At 37.0% G+C, this 14,104-nt stretch overlaps 1 protein-coding gene across 30 annotated transcripts in view; it reads right to left on the bottom strand.

Moving 5' to 3' along the window:
- The window catches only part of ERC1 (ELKS/RAB6-interacting/CAST family member 1), a 359,940-nt gene that overhangs the window by 234,140 nt on the left and 111,696 nt on the right, over positions 1–14,104 (bottom strand). For 17 of the 30 annotated variants that reach the window (XR_014804002.1, XR_002344309.2, XR_002344316.2 and 14 more), the window contains one exon: positions 12,468–12,661. Coding sequence is in view for 16 of the 30 variants with exons in the window: in XM_084957044.1 (XP_084813170.1) it covers positions 12,468–12,661 (194 nt within the window). In the remaining 14 variants the exon portion in view is untranslated. Of the gene's footprint in view, positions 1–706; positions 719–9,800; positions 9,907–12,467; positions 12,662–14,104 lie in introns of those variants that run through there. The other 13 variants (XR_014804001.1, XR_014804004.1, XR_002344313.2 and 10 more) reach the window with 2 other exon arrangements.

The raw sequence follows: 14,104 nt of genomic DNA, 5'->3' as shown, positions 1-14,104 counted from the left end.
TGTGCAACATTATTAACTTAAAATGCAGGTTTCTGACTGTTTTCTGCCAGTTTCTCTTACTAATTTACTTACTAATGAAAATGAACAAGTTACTTAGTGGACTCTGTATTTGTGTTACTCATCTAAAAAGTGGAAACAACAAACCTCTCCACATACTTGCCAGGAAGATCAACTGAAATAAACCATGTAAAGCTTCTCACACACAAACAGCAGCTCTGGTGGTTGTTTTTGTTCTACCAGTTCTATCCTTCCGCAGAATCACAAAACAAGCCCCAAACTGAAAGGGTACATGAAATAATGCAAAGGTTCTTACACACATCCATTGACTGTGGCAATCTTCCCTCCCTCATTCATGCTGCACTTTACCTGCTAATATAAAAGCCAGAATATCTGGCGAAACTATAATTAAAGCAATATTTTTACCTCCCAATTCCCTTGGTGGCCTCCTTTCATTTTAATTCTCTCAGTCAAAACCTGGTCCGTCTGATTCTTGCTTTCTGATTACCCTATGTTTGGAAGCATAGAACTCTGAAGCCACTCTTTCAATAAATCTAAAACTCTTAACATTTTATGTACTCATAACTAAATTTCTAAACATTTAGCTCCCAGAATAAGTTATATCATTTCAGCTGCTTATCAGAGTTCAATACAATGTTAGTATAAAAGGTTCTGTTATTTATCTTTGTTTTAGGACAAGCATACTGACCTTGAAGTGAGACTGAAGGAAACAGCAAATCCAGGAAGAAAATGTGAAAGAGAAAGTTTGAAAGAATTAATAAGGGCAATATTCAGAAATAATATTATTCATAGACATAGACAAAAACACAAAGCACAGGATTGGAGAAGGGAAAGGAGTCACACAGATTCTGCACAGGCACCAAAAATTAGTAATTCCAGATTTTCAACAAGTGTATTTTTGTATTAGATTACACCATTATACCTTAACGTAAGTTTCTAAAGGAACAAATTTTGTCTAAAATTTACCATTTCCTGGGACAGGAAAAAAGTTTTTTCTTAAACACAAAGGAAAAGAAGAAAAGGTTAGCTACTCCCCTCCTCATGTAAGTAGCTGTGATTTTACAACCTGAGTCAGCTCAGTTTTATGCATACTCATTTTAGAAGTGGCTACTCCTTTACCCACCCCAGTCCATTTCTTGGACCTAAGTTATCCATGAGCAAACGCAGAAAAACACAGACAGCCTCCATTATTCTATAGAATACAGACTCTTATCCGTTTGGAAAAGTTTAAAATAATTTTCTCAAATGTAAGAATAATGTTTTTCTAATTACAATCAATATTTGTCATTCCAAATCTATCAAATCCACCCCAAATGGTGCAATCTAAAAGCAATAATGAAGAGGAATATATGGCTCTATAAACATCAACTCATTTCCAAAAGCACTCAGCAGAAACAGATGCAAAGCAGCCATGCTTACCATGCCTACCCTAGCATGAAGCTCTGGGCTTCATTATTGCTTTTCATAATAACAAGCAGTTTCCCTCTTAAAAAATTAATCAATTTCACTGAAATTAGTATTATCCTCCAAATACTTAGATAACAGCCAATGTCATCAGTATCCATTTTTTTCTTTCCTCTTTTTTTTTAAATAAACAAGAGGTTTATTTCTTGACTGCAAGCACCATTTCAATTTGTACTTTAATGTTTCAAGTGCTAAAGCTAGAGTTTTTAAAAAAGTCATTGTCAGTAATAAAAGGTAAGGATGACAAGACTTATTGCCATTGTATAAGATAAAAGAGATGAAACACAGAGAAACAAAATGACAAACAAAATTTTTCACAATCACACAGCAAGTAGATCTGGGACAGGAATCAAAGTGTGCTGACACATCTCCTGGGTGACATCCTATGACAAGCTTACATCTTCTTTATCTCCCTATGATGCTTACAGATTCCTAAAGGGAATCTACAAAAATCCATGGATCTTTTGGCATTTGAAAAAGAGTTCAAAACATAGACAGTGTTCAAAGTCAAAGAGAGGCCAATCTCTAAATGGCTGTTCCCATGGTCTCTTTTATTTTTGTTGGTTATGACACATTAAGTTAGAGTAATTTTGGATCATCAATGACACTCACTAAAGTCTCACACAGATGGATGCAAGGCTTTATATGAGACATGGGAAAGTCTTTGAAAAACATATTAAGCTTATTTCCGCCAAGAGTGAGCAATCTTAGGAATCTTTTTATACTCAGTTTATGGTTCTGGAGCCATATTTCACTTTGGCATTAAACTTTAGTTCTTCGGAAATAAATTTAGGAGAAAAAAAACTGCATATAGAATAATGGTATAGGAGTTCCCAATGTGGTACAGTGGAATTGATGGCACCTCTACAGCACCAGGACACAGGTTAGATCCCTGGCCCCGCACTGTGGGTTAAAGGATCCGGCACTGCTGCAGCTGTGGCGTAGGTCACAACTGTGGCTCAGATCTGATCCTTGGCCAGGGAACTGCATACACTGAAGGGCAGCAAAAAAAGGGAGGGAGGGAAGAGGGAAGGAAGGGAGGGAGGGAGGGAGGGAGGAAGGAAGGACGGAAGGACGGATGCACTGTTTTTTTTTTGTTGTTTGTTTGTTTGTTTTTAAGCAATGCCTGCAGTATGTGGAAGTTTCCAGGTCAGGGATTGATCCTGCACCACAGCAGCGACTCCAGGCTGCTGCAGTGACAATGCCAGATCCTTAACCCACTGCACCACAAGGGAATTCCTGACAGTATATATTCTAATGTTTACAGTTTAAAGTAGAAACAAAGCAACTACTATACATAAATTTCTATCAAGACTGTAATAACAAATTATAAGGTGCTGTGCCCACAAGAAACTTTGGGAAGATGGCTTAAATGAACTGACTGTCTAAAGCTGTGTTATTTATTCTTTTTTTTTTTTATTTTTGCTTTTTTTTTAGGGCTGCACCTGTGGCATATGGAGGTTCCCAGGCTAGGGGTCAAATTGAAGCTACAGCTGCCAGCCTATGCCACAGCCACAGCCATGCAGGATCCAAACTGCATCTGTGATCTACACCAAAGCTCATGGCAACGCCAGATACTTAACCCATTCAGCGAGGCCAGGAACCTGCATTCTCATGGATACCAGAGTCAGATTCATTAACTGCTGAGCCATGAAGGGAACTCCTATTCTTCTTTTAAATCTTAACAGTGAAATTCATTGAGGAGGAAGAAAAAACAAACAAGCAGCTTCCCCAGAAAGCAAGCTGAAGCAAGCAGGATCAGATAAAGAACCAGTCGTCTTCAGTTACAACACTCTTTTAAGCATTCCGCTTTTCCTTTTTCTTTCCTTTTTTTAAAAACACAACCCATTCTCCCTCAAGCAAGAACATACGACCACCACAGTCACTGCTGCTCTTATCCCCCTACATCAGGACGACATTCTCCAACACTGCACTTCATGGATCAAAGATAACATGACCACAGACTTTAAGGAAATCCTTTAAGGAACCACTTTCTTCATGAACTGTATACTAGTTTATGTCAAAGCTATATATAAGTTAACAGTAATTTCTATAAGGAAGATTTCTGAAGACATTAAGCTGAATGATCAATTTAGGATTTCTTCACAGAAAAAATATTTACAAATATGAAGACTAAATATGCAGGTTTATATTTTCAGATTATACTGCGCTTAGATTAGATGCCTGAATATATTGTGATAGCAGTATAAAATCACATACATAAAACAATCATTTTTCCAATGAAAATGTCAAAAACATTTTTTAGGTCAACCTAAATAAATAAGCTTTCAGGGTGCGGTTTCAACAGTCAAATATCTAATTATAATATTAAACACAGTCATTCGGTTACTCATATTTAAAAATGGAATATGGGAGTTCCCATTGTGGCTCAGTGGTTAATGAATCCAACTAGGAACCATGAGGTTTCGGGTTCAATCCTTGGCCTTGCTCAGTGGGTTGAGGATCCCGCACAGCCATGAGCTGAGGTGTAGGTCACAGATGGGGCTCGGATCCCAAGTTGCTGTGGCTGTGGCTGTGGCCTAGGCCAGTGGCTACAGCTGATTAGACCCCTACCCTGGGAACCTCCATATGCCACAGGTGCAGCCCTAAAAAAAATAAAAATAAATAAAGGAATACATGAGAAAATAATATTAATTTGGAAAAACGATCTTCTACTCCCACGTTCACTGGAACAATTTCATTCACTCTCTTTGCACATATCTTCAAGATCAATTTGCCAAAGATAGAATATGTACCATTACTTTATGTATTACTAAGAAATAGAGAATAGATATACCAATTAAATAATGCATTATTTATTCATGTATCCCAGTTTCAGAGATGTTAAAATGTGAAAGTAAACATTAGAATTGGTATTTCAGGAGTTCCCGTCGTGGCTCAGTGATTAACAAATCCAACTAGGAACCATGAGGTTGTGGATTCAATTCCTGGCCTTGCTCAGTGGGTTAAGGATCTGGCGTTGCTATGAGCTATGGTGTAGGTCACAGACGCGGCTTGGATCCTGCATTGCTGTGGCTGTGGTGCAGGCTGGCAGCTACAGCTCCAATTAGACCTCTGGTCTGGGAACCTCCATATGCCGTGGGTGCGGCCCTAGAAAGAAGACAAAAAAACAAACAAAAAAAAAGCATCGGTATTTCATTGTAACAGGAGAGAGGTTATCTACTCTTGTTTAACCTGCGGATAGAAAAGTGATCCCATTAAATTATATTAAATAAGAATATTTAATACCTATGAATTTACTTAATATTTTTATAGAAAGAAAAGTATATTACAATGGCAAACATATTGAAAACATATAAAAGAAATGAATATAAGTATATATTCAATATAACAAACAAGTGTATAAGGGACTATTAAATCTTCACCTGATCAAAAGTCTGAATATGTGGGTGATGGGATGATAAAAGGGAAGAAATGTGGGATGATTCGATAGTAAAATGAGAAAGGAACTGTGTATCCATGTTTTAACATATGCATTTTTTGGGCCCACAGCAATGCACGGTCATGAGAAAGAATGTGATAGATACCATAAGAAAGCACACACCAAAAAAAAAAAAAAAAAAAGAGAGAGAAAGACAAAGATAAATTACTACCTAAGGGAGCTCAATGAAGCTTTTTTTTTTCCCCCCAAAAGGTAACAGTTAAAAGAAATCAGATTCCCACAAATGGATAAGGAGAAAGAAAATTTTGGTCAAAGAGAAAAATACTAAGAAAAAATAGATAACCAAAAAGTATTCATCTCCTAATTCTAAGGTCCATTTTTAAAGAAAACAGGGGGTTAAATCTACTAACATCAAACCAAAAGTTGGAAATATCATCCTGTAAACTAGTTCAAGTTTGCCAACACATCTTAAAAGATTAATAAAAAATAAAAACAGGAGTTCCCGTTGTGGCTCAGCAGAAAAGAATCTGTCTAGCATCCGTGAGGATGCAGGTTCGAGCCCTGGCCTTGCTCAGTGGGTTAAGGATCTAGTGTTGCCATGAGCTGTGGTGTAGGCCGCAGATGCAGCTCGGATCTGGCGTTGCTGTGGCTGTGGCGTAGGCCAGCGGCTGCAGTTCCAATTCAACCCCTAGCTTGCGAACCTTCAAATGCCGTGGGTGTGGCCCTAAAAAGACTAAAATTAAAGTTAAATTAAATTAAAATAAAGTAAAATAATAAAATAAAATAAAATAAACTCTGAAGTTCCCATTGTGGCTCAGCAGGTTAAGGACTCAACACTGTCTCTGTGAAGATGTGGGTTTGATCACTGGCCTTGCTCAGTGGGTTAAGGATCCAGCATTGCTGTAAACTACAGTGTAGGTCACAGATGCAGCTCAGATCTAGTGTTGCAGGGGCTGTGGTGTAAGCTGGCATCCGCAGCTCCAATTTGACCCCTGGCCTGGGAACTTCCATATGCCACAGGTGCAGCTATAAAAATAAAAACAACTCCATTTTCATAACATAAAATTCCAGATACTAGTAAGCTTTAAAAGCCAAAAAAAAAAAAACAAAAAAAAAAACCAAAAACCAAACAAACGCCTTGAAAGGCCATATCCTGAACCACAGTGGGAACTCCTACCCTGTTTTTTAAAAAAAAATCAACTAAAGTAGCTCCAAATCTTATGAACTGATCATATGCCAATTTTTTAAATAAAATCAGTTGTAATGATTTTATTTAAAAATTGTAATCACAATATAATTCCCTTGGGAACATAAGCACAGGTTGAATCTTCTTGCCAGTCCACAAAATTTAAGTTTAATCATGATGTAAAAGCCTAGAACTTATAATTCTAGTTGAGGTCTAGAAAATACGATTAGTAAAGAAAATACTATTAACCATCACAAAGTGGAAAAACTAAGTTTCCTCCTAATATTTGCTGTGCTTTACTTCATTATTATTTTTTTTGGCCACACTCATGGTATGTGGAAGTTTTCAGGCCAGAGATTGAATCCATGCCACAGCAGTAACCAGAGCCACAGCAGTGACAATGCCAAGATTCTTAACTGCTGAGCCACCAGTGGATTTGCCCAAGAATGTGTAAATGTGCATGTATGTATGTATGTGTGTGTGTATATATATATATATATATATATATTTGAGAATAACACCACTGATCTCTGGTTCTCTTGCTCTCAGAATAGTTACAGTAGTAGTGTACTATCCTGGTTTTCCCTTGCCATTTTATATCTCTACCAACACTAAAGTTCTAGGATCTAAAGTTAGCAGTGTAGGATCCAAAATAACCTTCTAGCTTTCCATCCAAATAACCCCTCAAGCAAGCCACTGTCATTTAATATTGGTCTCAAAAATTAAAAGACCAGACTTAAGGGTCCTAAGTTCAAAAAGAAGCCCCTTTTCTATGATAATTTTATGTCCTGGGGCACACTAATTTAGTATGCTAAGTACTACCTCCCAGGAAAGTTCAACCAGACCTTAAATTGAAATCTTGTCACTGAAATTTCTAAGTACTGTCAAGCTGTGGAAGAATGCCTCTGCCAGCACCATCTCCAAAGGAGAGGACTGCTCCTTGTTGGAGTCTCAGTCTTCTGAGGCTATATTATAAACTCCCTGCAGGCAGAGATTTTGTTTCTTTTGTTCCCTGTTGTGCCCCAGAGCCCAGAACAGTGACCAGAAAATAAGAGCCTCCAAAAGTAGAAAAATTAATTCATTAGTTAATAAAGAAGGGAAGGGTATATGTTGTGGCAAAGAGGAAAGTGAGTTTTGAAGAGAAAAACTCACAGATTGGATATTACTCTCAAGAGCTTGATAACTATAAACCATAATTTTTAGCAGTACTGTTTTTACAGTTACATATTTAAGGGAAGAGTAATCAGGTAAAATGAATAAGGAATAAAAAAGAACTTTAGGGTTTTCAAAGGTTAAATGTCTTTAAGAAAGTATGCCCCTTCTTCTCATCTTTTAATCCATCTGATAAATTTCACAGCATAACCTCAAATGAAATCTATATCCATGAAAATCTCAGTTTTTATATTCCCACAAATTAAGAGATATAGTAAATCCAACTTTTTCATAAATTTAGGGTACACAATAGTAGACTCTATTATTCTTCAATCACCAAAAATTCCTAACTTGGATAAACCAAAGGCAATCCTTGATACCTAAATCATGTTAAAAAAAAAAAATCAGAAGATGGTTGCCATTCTTTAAACGTAAAAGTTTCTAGATGGGACACTGAATCTAATCTAACCTTATATTAGAGTAAAATGAGGTTTTTCAGTGCAAACACCAAACTCTGAAGATTCATTAGTGTTTCTGTATCAGAATTATGTACAAGGGACAGTGCTCCCAGTATACCAGTACAACAGGAGTATTTAGCTAGACGGAACTTAAGTCAAAGAGGAGACATTAAGCAATTCTTTCAGGAGGCTGAAAAGATACTAATACCAGAATTCCATCAGTCTACAGTACTAAACATTTTAAACAGTATGCCAAAGGCTATTCATTATAAACCTAAACAGAGACTCTAATATGCTCACTTTAGAAGAGAAATATTCAATTTACATTTAGGGTTCCTCGTGCTAATCTATATCTATCTATTTGTATAAAGACATGTCAACCTCTAGGTTTGTTTTTATTATTATTTTCTTCCTTGAATTGATCTATGGAAACTATCCAGAACCACCAGGTGATGATCTTGAAGGGTGTCAACCTGGCTAGTCTGTAGTGTCCAGTTAATTTAATCAAACAGTAATCTAGATCTCGTTAAGAATGCATTTTGCAGATATAAAGCCTCTAACCCATTTAAGTAAAAGAGATTTTCGCAGATAAAGTGGGCATATCTGAATCTTTTGGAAGGCCCTAAGAGCAGGAATGAGGTTTCCCAAGGAAAGAAACTGTACCTGTGGACCACGGATTTGGCCCATGCCCATGGGAGTACTATCCTACAGGTGATCTTCCCTTCCTGACAGCTTCTCTATACAGATTTTGGACGTTTTTGACCAGCCCACCACGATCTGCAAGAATTTCTTGTAATAAATCTTTTTTTTTTTTTTTTTTTTTTAGTCTTTTTAGGATCATACGCACAGCATATGGCGTTTCCAGGCTAGGGGTCCAATGGGAGCTGTAGCCGCCGGCCTATGCCACAGCCACAGCCACAGCCACGCGGGATCTGAGCTGCGTCTGCGACCTACACCACAGCTCACTGCAATGCCGGATCCTTAACCCACTGAGCAAGGCCAAGGATTGAACCCGTGTCCTCATGGATGCTAGTCGGGTTCGCTAACTGCTGAGCCATGACTGGAACTCCTAAATCTTATATATAATCCTTTTTTTTTTTTTTTTTTTTTTTTGTCTTTTTAGGGCCACACATGGGGCATATGGAAGTTACTGGGCTAGTGACTAAGTCCGAGCTGTAGCTGCCAGCCCACACCACAGCCACACCAGATCTAAGTCGCGTCTGAGACCTATACCACAGCTCACAGCAATGCCAGATCCTTAGTCTACTGAGCAAAGCCAGGGACTGAACCCACATCCTCATGGATACTCGTTGGGTTTCGTTTCTGCTGAGTCACATATGGGAACTCCATAAATCTTATATAATCTTATATATATAAATATATGTTATGTGCCTCTTCTAAAGACTGACTGAACTTCCAATTGATACACACTACAGTATGGAATACAAATTTAGAAGTAGTACATCTTATATTTAATTGGGAAAAATATTTTATATTTGCAGATGCATGGTTAGACTTACATTATCCCCTTTTAAAACTGCGTAGCTCAAGATACTTGTACAATACTAACTCATATGACAGCAACTACTACTGTTTTGTAGGAGCAATGTAAGAGACCACTCATTTTTCTCAAGACCACAAAGAGTATATCTGGGAATTCTTCATGATTTAATATAAAGCCTTTAATACTGGAGATTCTTACATAAGTATCAGGGAATTTTAAAGGAATACTAAGAATTTTCTTTAGTCCAATGACTATAATAGTTTACTTCCATTTATGTACTTCAAAAGTTGCTAAGCATCCTGTAAAAATAAATTCTACTTCTTGAATTATAGTGTGGTACTACAGATGCTTTAGTTAAGATGCTACTACTTAAAGAGCATCAGAATAACCACATAAAAGATGGGCTAGAACCTTAGAATAAGACTTTAATTATAACCAACAATATCAGAATCTTACTAGAGAGAAGATATACTTTATCCACAAGCAATGGACCTAAGAGGAATCATTCAACTGGATATATAATCGCCTGGTCTTTAATTCTGATCAAGCAAAATCCCCAGCAGGCCCCAGCAGTAGCAAGAGCAGCAGTAGCAACTCCATCTAGGACAGAACTGTAGCCTTACATAACACTCACTTTCCCAGGAAGTCCCAAACAAACCCCCCTGACGGTGCAGGGACAGAAACCTGGCGTGGAAGGTACAGATTGCGGGAAACTGGCTTTCTGAGAAACAGCATGGCCAAGAGGGATATAAACAGACAGACACAGAGACCAAACCCCAATGGGATAGGACCGTGATGAGACAAATCAAAAGAAAGATGAAGAAACATAAATGATAAATGACAGGGAGAAAGACAGCCACAGACAGGAAATAGTGGAATGGCGACATAAGAAGCAAATGGTTAGTAAGAAACACAGCAGCCATACACATGCACCTCAGTACTAAATCTGGGAACAAAAGGCATAAAATAATTCCAACTATCTTTTACCCATCCTTAAACTATATTGTTCAGTAAAAAATTACAAAGCCAGTCTAAGTTTTAAAAACTGTTTTCTTTTCTTGGTAGCCAAGAAATTCCGTGTCAAACTGTAAAACAAGATTATAATGCTACATGACCAGAGGACAAACCACTATACTACTTTTTCAAATTTATAAGTTGTATTCTATGGAAAGAACAGATCTTATACAACTCTTTCCCCAAATATAAGAAATACAGTGGCTAATAAAAGCTATGTGGTATGCTTTGGATATCAAATACAGATTTAATCCTACTTCTTACTCTTGTTCAAATCAGGTCCATCTCCCAAAATCAGTATTGGGTCCAAAAATGAATCGAAACGTTTTTCAAGCAAGCTGCCTGGAATAGCAAGCAATAATTTCAATGTAGAATTCTAATATTAAAAAAATCAAACTGAAAAATAAAACTTTATTAAGGAATTTCTTTTCTGAAATGTTGAAATATACTTTGTGGGAAGTCACTAATCCATTGAAAGTAGGATATTTTAAAATCTATGCAGTACTGATTTCAGGCTGATATGAAAGCAAAGAGAGGCATGTACTCGTATATATGTAAGGAGAGTGTATATATGTGTGTCTGTCTGTATGTCTACTTGGGGTAAAGATGCACTGCAAACATGGAAGAAGTCATAAAAATGTACATAATCTAATGTTGAGACTCATTATTTGTTAATTCTGACTTAAAGAACTTTACCCATTCATCTTATCCAGAACCAGACCAGAAATTGTAAACAGCGTTAAGATCAAATAAGAGGACACAAGTGGGTAGGTAATCAGCCCGTGCTATTCACACTTGCAGTTTAATGAAGAACTGTGAGGGCTGGAATTTTATTGCTTTAATTTCTTGAAAATTAAAATGCTATGGGTAATGGAAGTTCCACTGTGGCACAGTAGGTTAAGGATTTGGCACTGCCGCAGCTGACCCACAGGCCACAACTGTGGTTCTGGTTCAATCCCTGCGCCAGGAACTTCCACATGCTGCAGGTACAGCAAAAAAAAGAAAGAAAAAAAAAAAGAGTACAAAGCAGGAAGAAAAAATAATTTACAGGGGAAAATATCAGGCCTACCAATAACCTAAAAATTTAATATACAACTTTTTTTTTGTTTTTAGGGCAACACGTATGGCATATAGAAGTTCCCAGGCTAGAGGTTGAATTGGAACTACAGCTGCCGATCTATGCCACAGCAACACCAGATCTGAGCCGAGTCTGTGACCTATACTGAAGCTCATGACAACACCGGATCCTTAACCCACTGAGCGAGGCTAGGGATCAAACCTACATCCTTCACAGATGTTAGCGGAGTTCATTACCACTGAGCCACAACAGGAACTCCCATAAAACTTAATATACAACTTATGAAAGCAGTCAACTACTTCCCAACATTTAAGAGCATGAAAATAAAATACTTCTATGAATCCAGCTCAAAGGAGCCACATGGATTAGTGACTTCAGTTTGTCACTGCCAGTGTCTGTGATTGTTCAGAATACCGTAATTAATGCAGTTCCACTGGAAGAACTATGTCTGTGCACTTGAAAATTTATGTTAAATACATGGTGTAAAAGAAGATGCCAAGAGGCATACAGTTTATCTTCAGTATGAAATACCTTAAAAAAAAAAAAAAAAAAAAAAAAAAAAAAAAAAAAAAAACCTGAGAAAATTCCAAGAGAGCTATCTGGCTGGTTCTGTTCAAACAAAGCTGATTTTGAAGAATTCAAAGTTGGAGTTCAATAAAAATCACATCAGGGTTTCCTAACCTGTCCTAAAAATAGCCCTCCTCCTTCTATATTTGACCCATGCGCTAATAGCTTGTGTCTCCACATCAGAGTCTTAAAGTTCATAGCCCAAAGGAGCACCAGCTTAACAAAAAAGATCTAAACCAATGAAAAAATTTAACTCCTTGAACTTGAGGCTTATAAATAAATAAATACATAAATAGAAAACAAGTGGCTATCTGCAGTCTCTTGATGACTCAGAAGAAAACTTTAACTTCTTAATCAATGAATACTTTCTCTTTCCCCATCAAAAATGCTGAAGTACACAGCTTCCCGATCTATTCCCATTCTGTGTTGCCTTTTAGAGATGGCAACAAGGACTTACACTGACTTAGAATAACAAGTAGATAATAAAGTAACATCAAGCAGTCAAGAACCTAAATTCAGAGAGGCAGATATACTGGAAAAATATGTCCCCAAAAGTATAGTTTTAATACCATCCTTCAGCCTTTCTAATATAGTAAGTCCCCGCTCAGCTTCCCTTTCTTTACCTTTCCAACTCAGCAATCTTCTTATCTTTGTCGTTCTTCTCATTTTCCACCTCCTTCAAGATTTCCAAGAGGCGGTCAACTTCTGCCTGGGCTTTGCTAGATTCATCTTTGTACCTGGCAATCTCTCTCTCCAACTGCTGTATTCGATCACTCATCTCTGGACTGGCTCTGGCTTCCAATGTTGCCTCATGTGCCTACAAAGAAAAGTGTCCAAATTTATCAGATATACATACAGTGGCAGTGGGCAAACCATGTCCCCCCAAACCATCTATATTTTAATTTAAATAGGGTATTATCAAATGTCTAATAGCTAGCCTTCAATTTATAAGCTTTTTCTCTGCTTAAATGTTACATGGACAGAATGTTAGTAATAAATGGAGAAATAACTGTCTTAGATTCTGAAAAAATTTGTTTTTTAAAATAGTACATCTCTGAATATTTATTATATCATTAGTCAAAAGTCACCATAAGCCAAGAGATGCTTCAGAGTCTAGTGAGATATACTAACAAGCCATCGGATGACTACTGATCTCCCCAAGTTAATGTCAAAAGGTATCACCAGAGACTCACTGCTGATCTTAACATGGCTGATGCTGAGATCAAATTCCCATTTGATCTGCACTTCCCTGCCTCCTTTACATGCTGCTCTATCAAGCATGTGTGACTCACATGGCCTTGAGCATCTAGAATCATGAAGATACTGCAAATGTGATGCCATAAAAAGGAGTCAGATTAAGAAAATGGCTATCACTACACAGGTACCTTTTTAACGCAAAGGTTCAGCATTTTACAACACAACATGAGACAAAGTCAGAAATTAACAATCACATTAAGAACCTAGAAAAGATTTTTTATTCAGGATCCTTTGTAAATGGCAAGTACCTCCAATACAGTCTAAAACACAATAAAAACTAATTTCCAAGTCTTCAATTTTCCTCCTGAATCTCTAAAGCCATGCGTGTATAATGTATTTAATGAAAAAGTAAAGTTTATTTTATTTTTCCTTATTCCATGGATAACAAAGCATACTTAGTCTCTTAAAATGAAAAAAACACTGATGGGATACATATAATTTTCTCGCTAAATCTTCAGAAAGCTCTCATGCAAAATATCTTAAAGTAAAAGAGAAATGTTTCTATAAATGAGCTAAATGCTTTGTCTACCTAACAGCTATACTTTTAAGATTAAGTCCTTTACTGTTCTTTACTAATTTCTTTTGTTACACGTTTAATCAGTCATGAAAAGACCTAATTACTAACAATGGCCTTTAAAGGAGAGTCCATTGGCAGACATGTATTTGAATGTTTTAACAAAATTCTACCCTAAAACTGATGTGCTTAAAAGCCACAACAACTGTTATATTGGAATGGATAGGGACATGGAAATGTGTGTGATCGGGTCACTTTGTTGTACAATAGAACTTGACGAAACACTGTACATCAGCTATACTCTAATTACAACAATAATTTTTTTAAAAAGCCACAAAATAAAAGCAAGGAGGAGGAGAGGCAGCTCTGAATGAATTATCTCACTAAGAATAAAATGAAGCAAAAGCAGCACAAATGCAAATATTTCCCAAAGTTTAGGGGAGAATTTTAGTCTCAGAGAAGCTTCCACTTTGTATTCACCCCAATATA

The sequence above is a fragment of the Sus scrofa genome, chromosome 5, assembly GCF_054392235.1.
Source record: "Sus scrofa isolate SSC_HxYL_T2T_F1_AM1 chromosome 5, Sscrofa_HxYL_maternal_Yorkshire_Landrace_v2.0, whole genome shotgun sequence".
NCBI lineage: Eukaryota > Metazoa > Chordata > Mammalia > Artiodactyla > Suidae > Sus > Sus scrofa.
The sequence above is the reverse complement of the archived record's forward strand: the minus strand, read 5'-3'. Positions and strand labels throughout refer to the sequence as shown.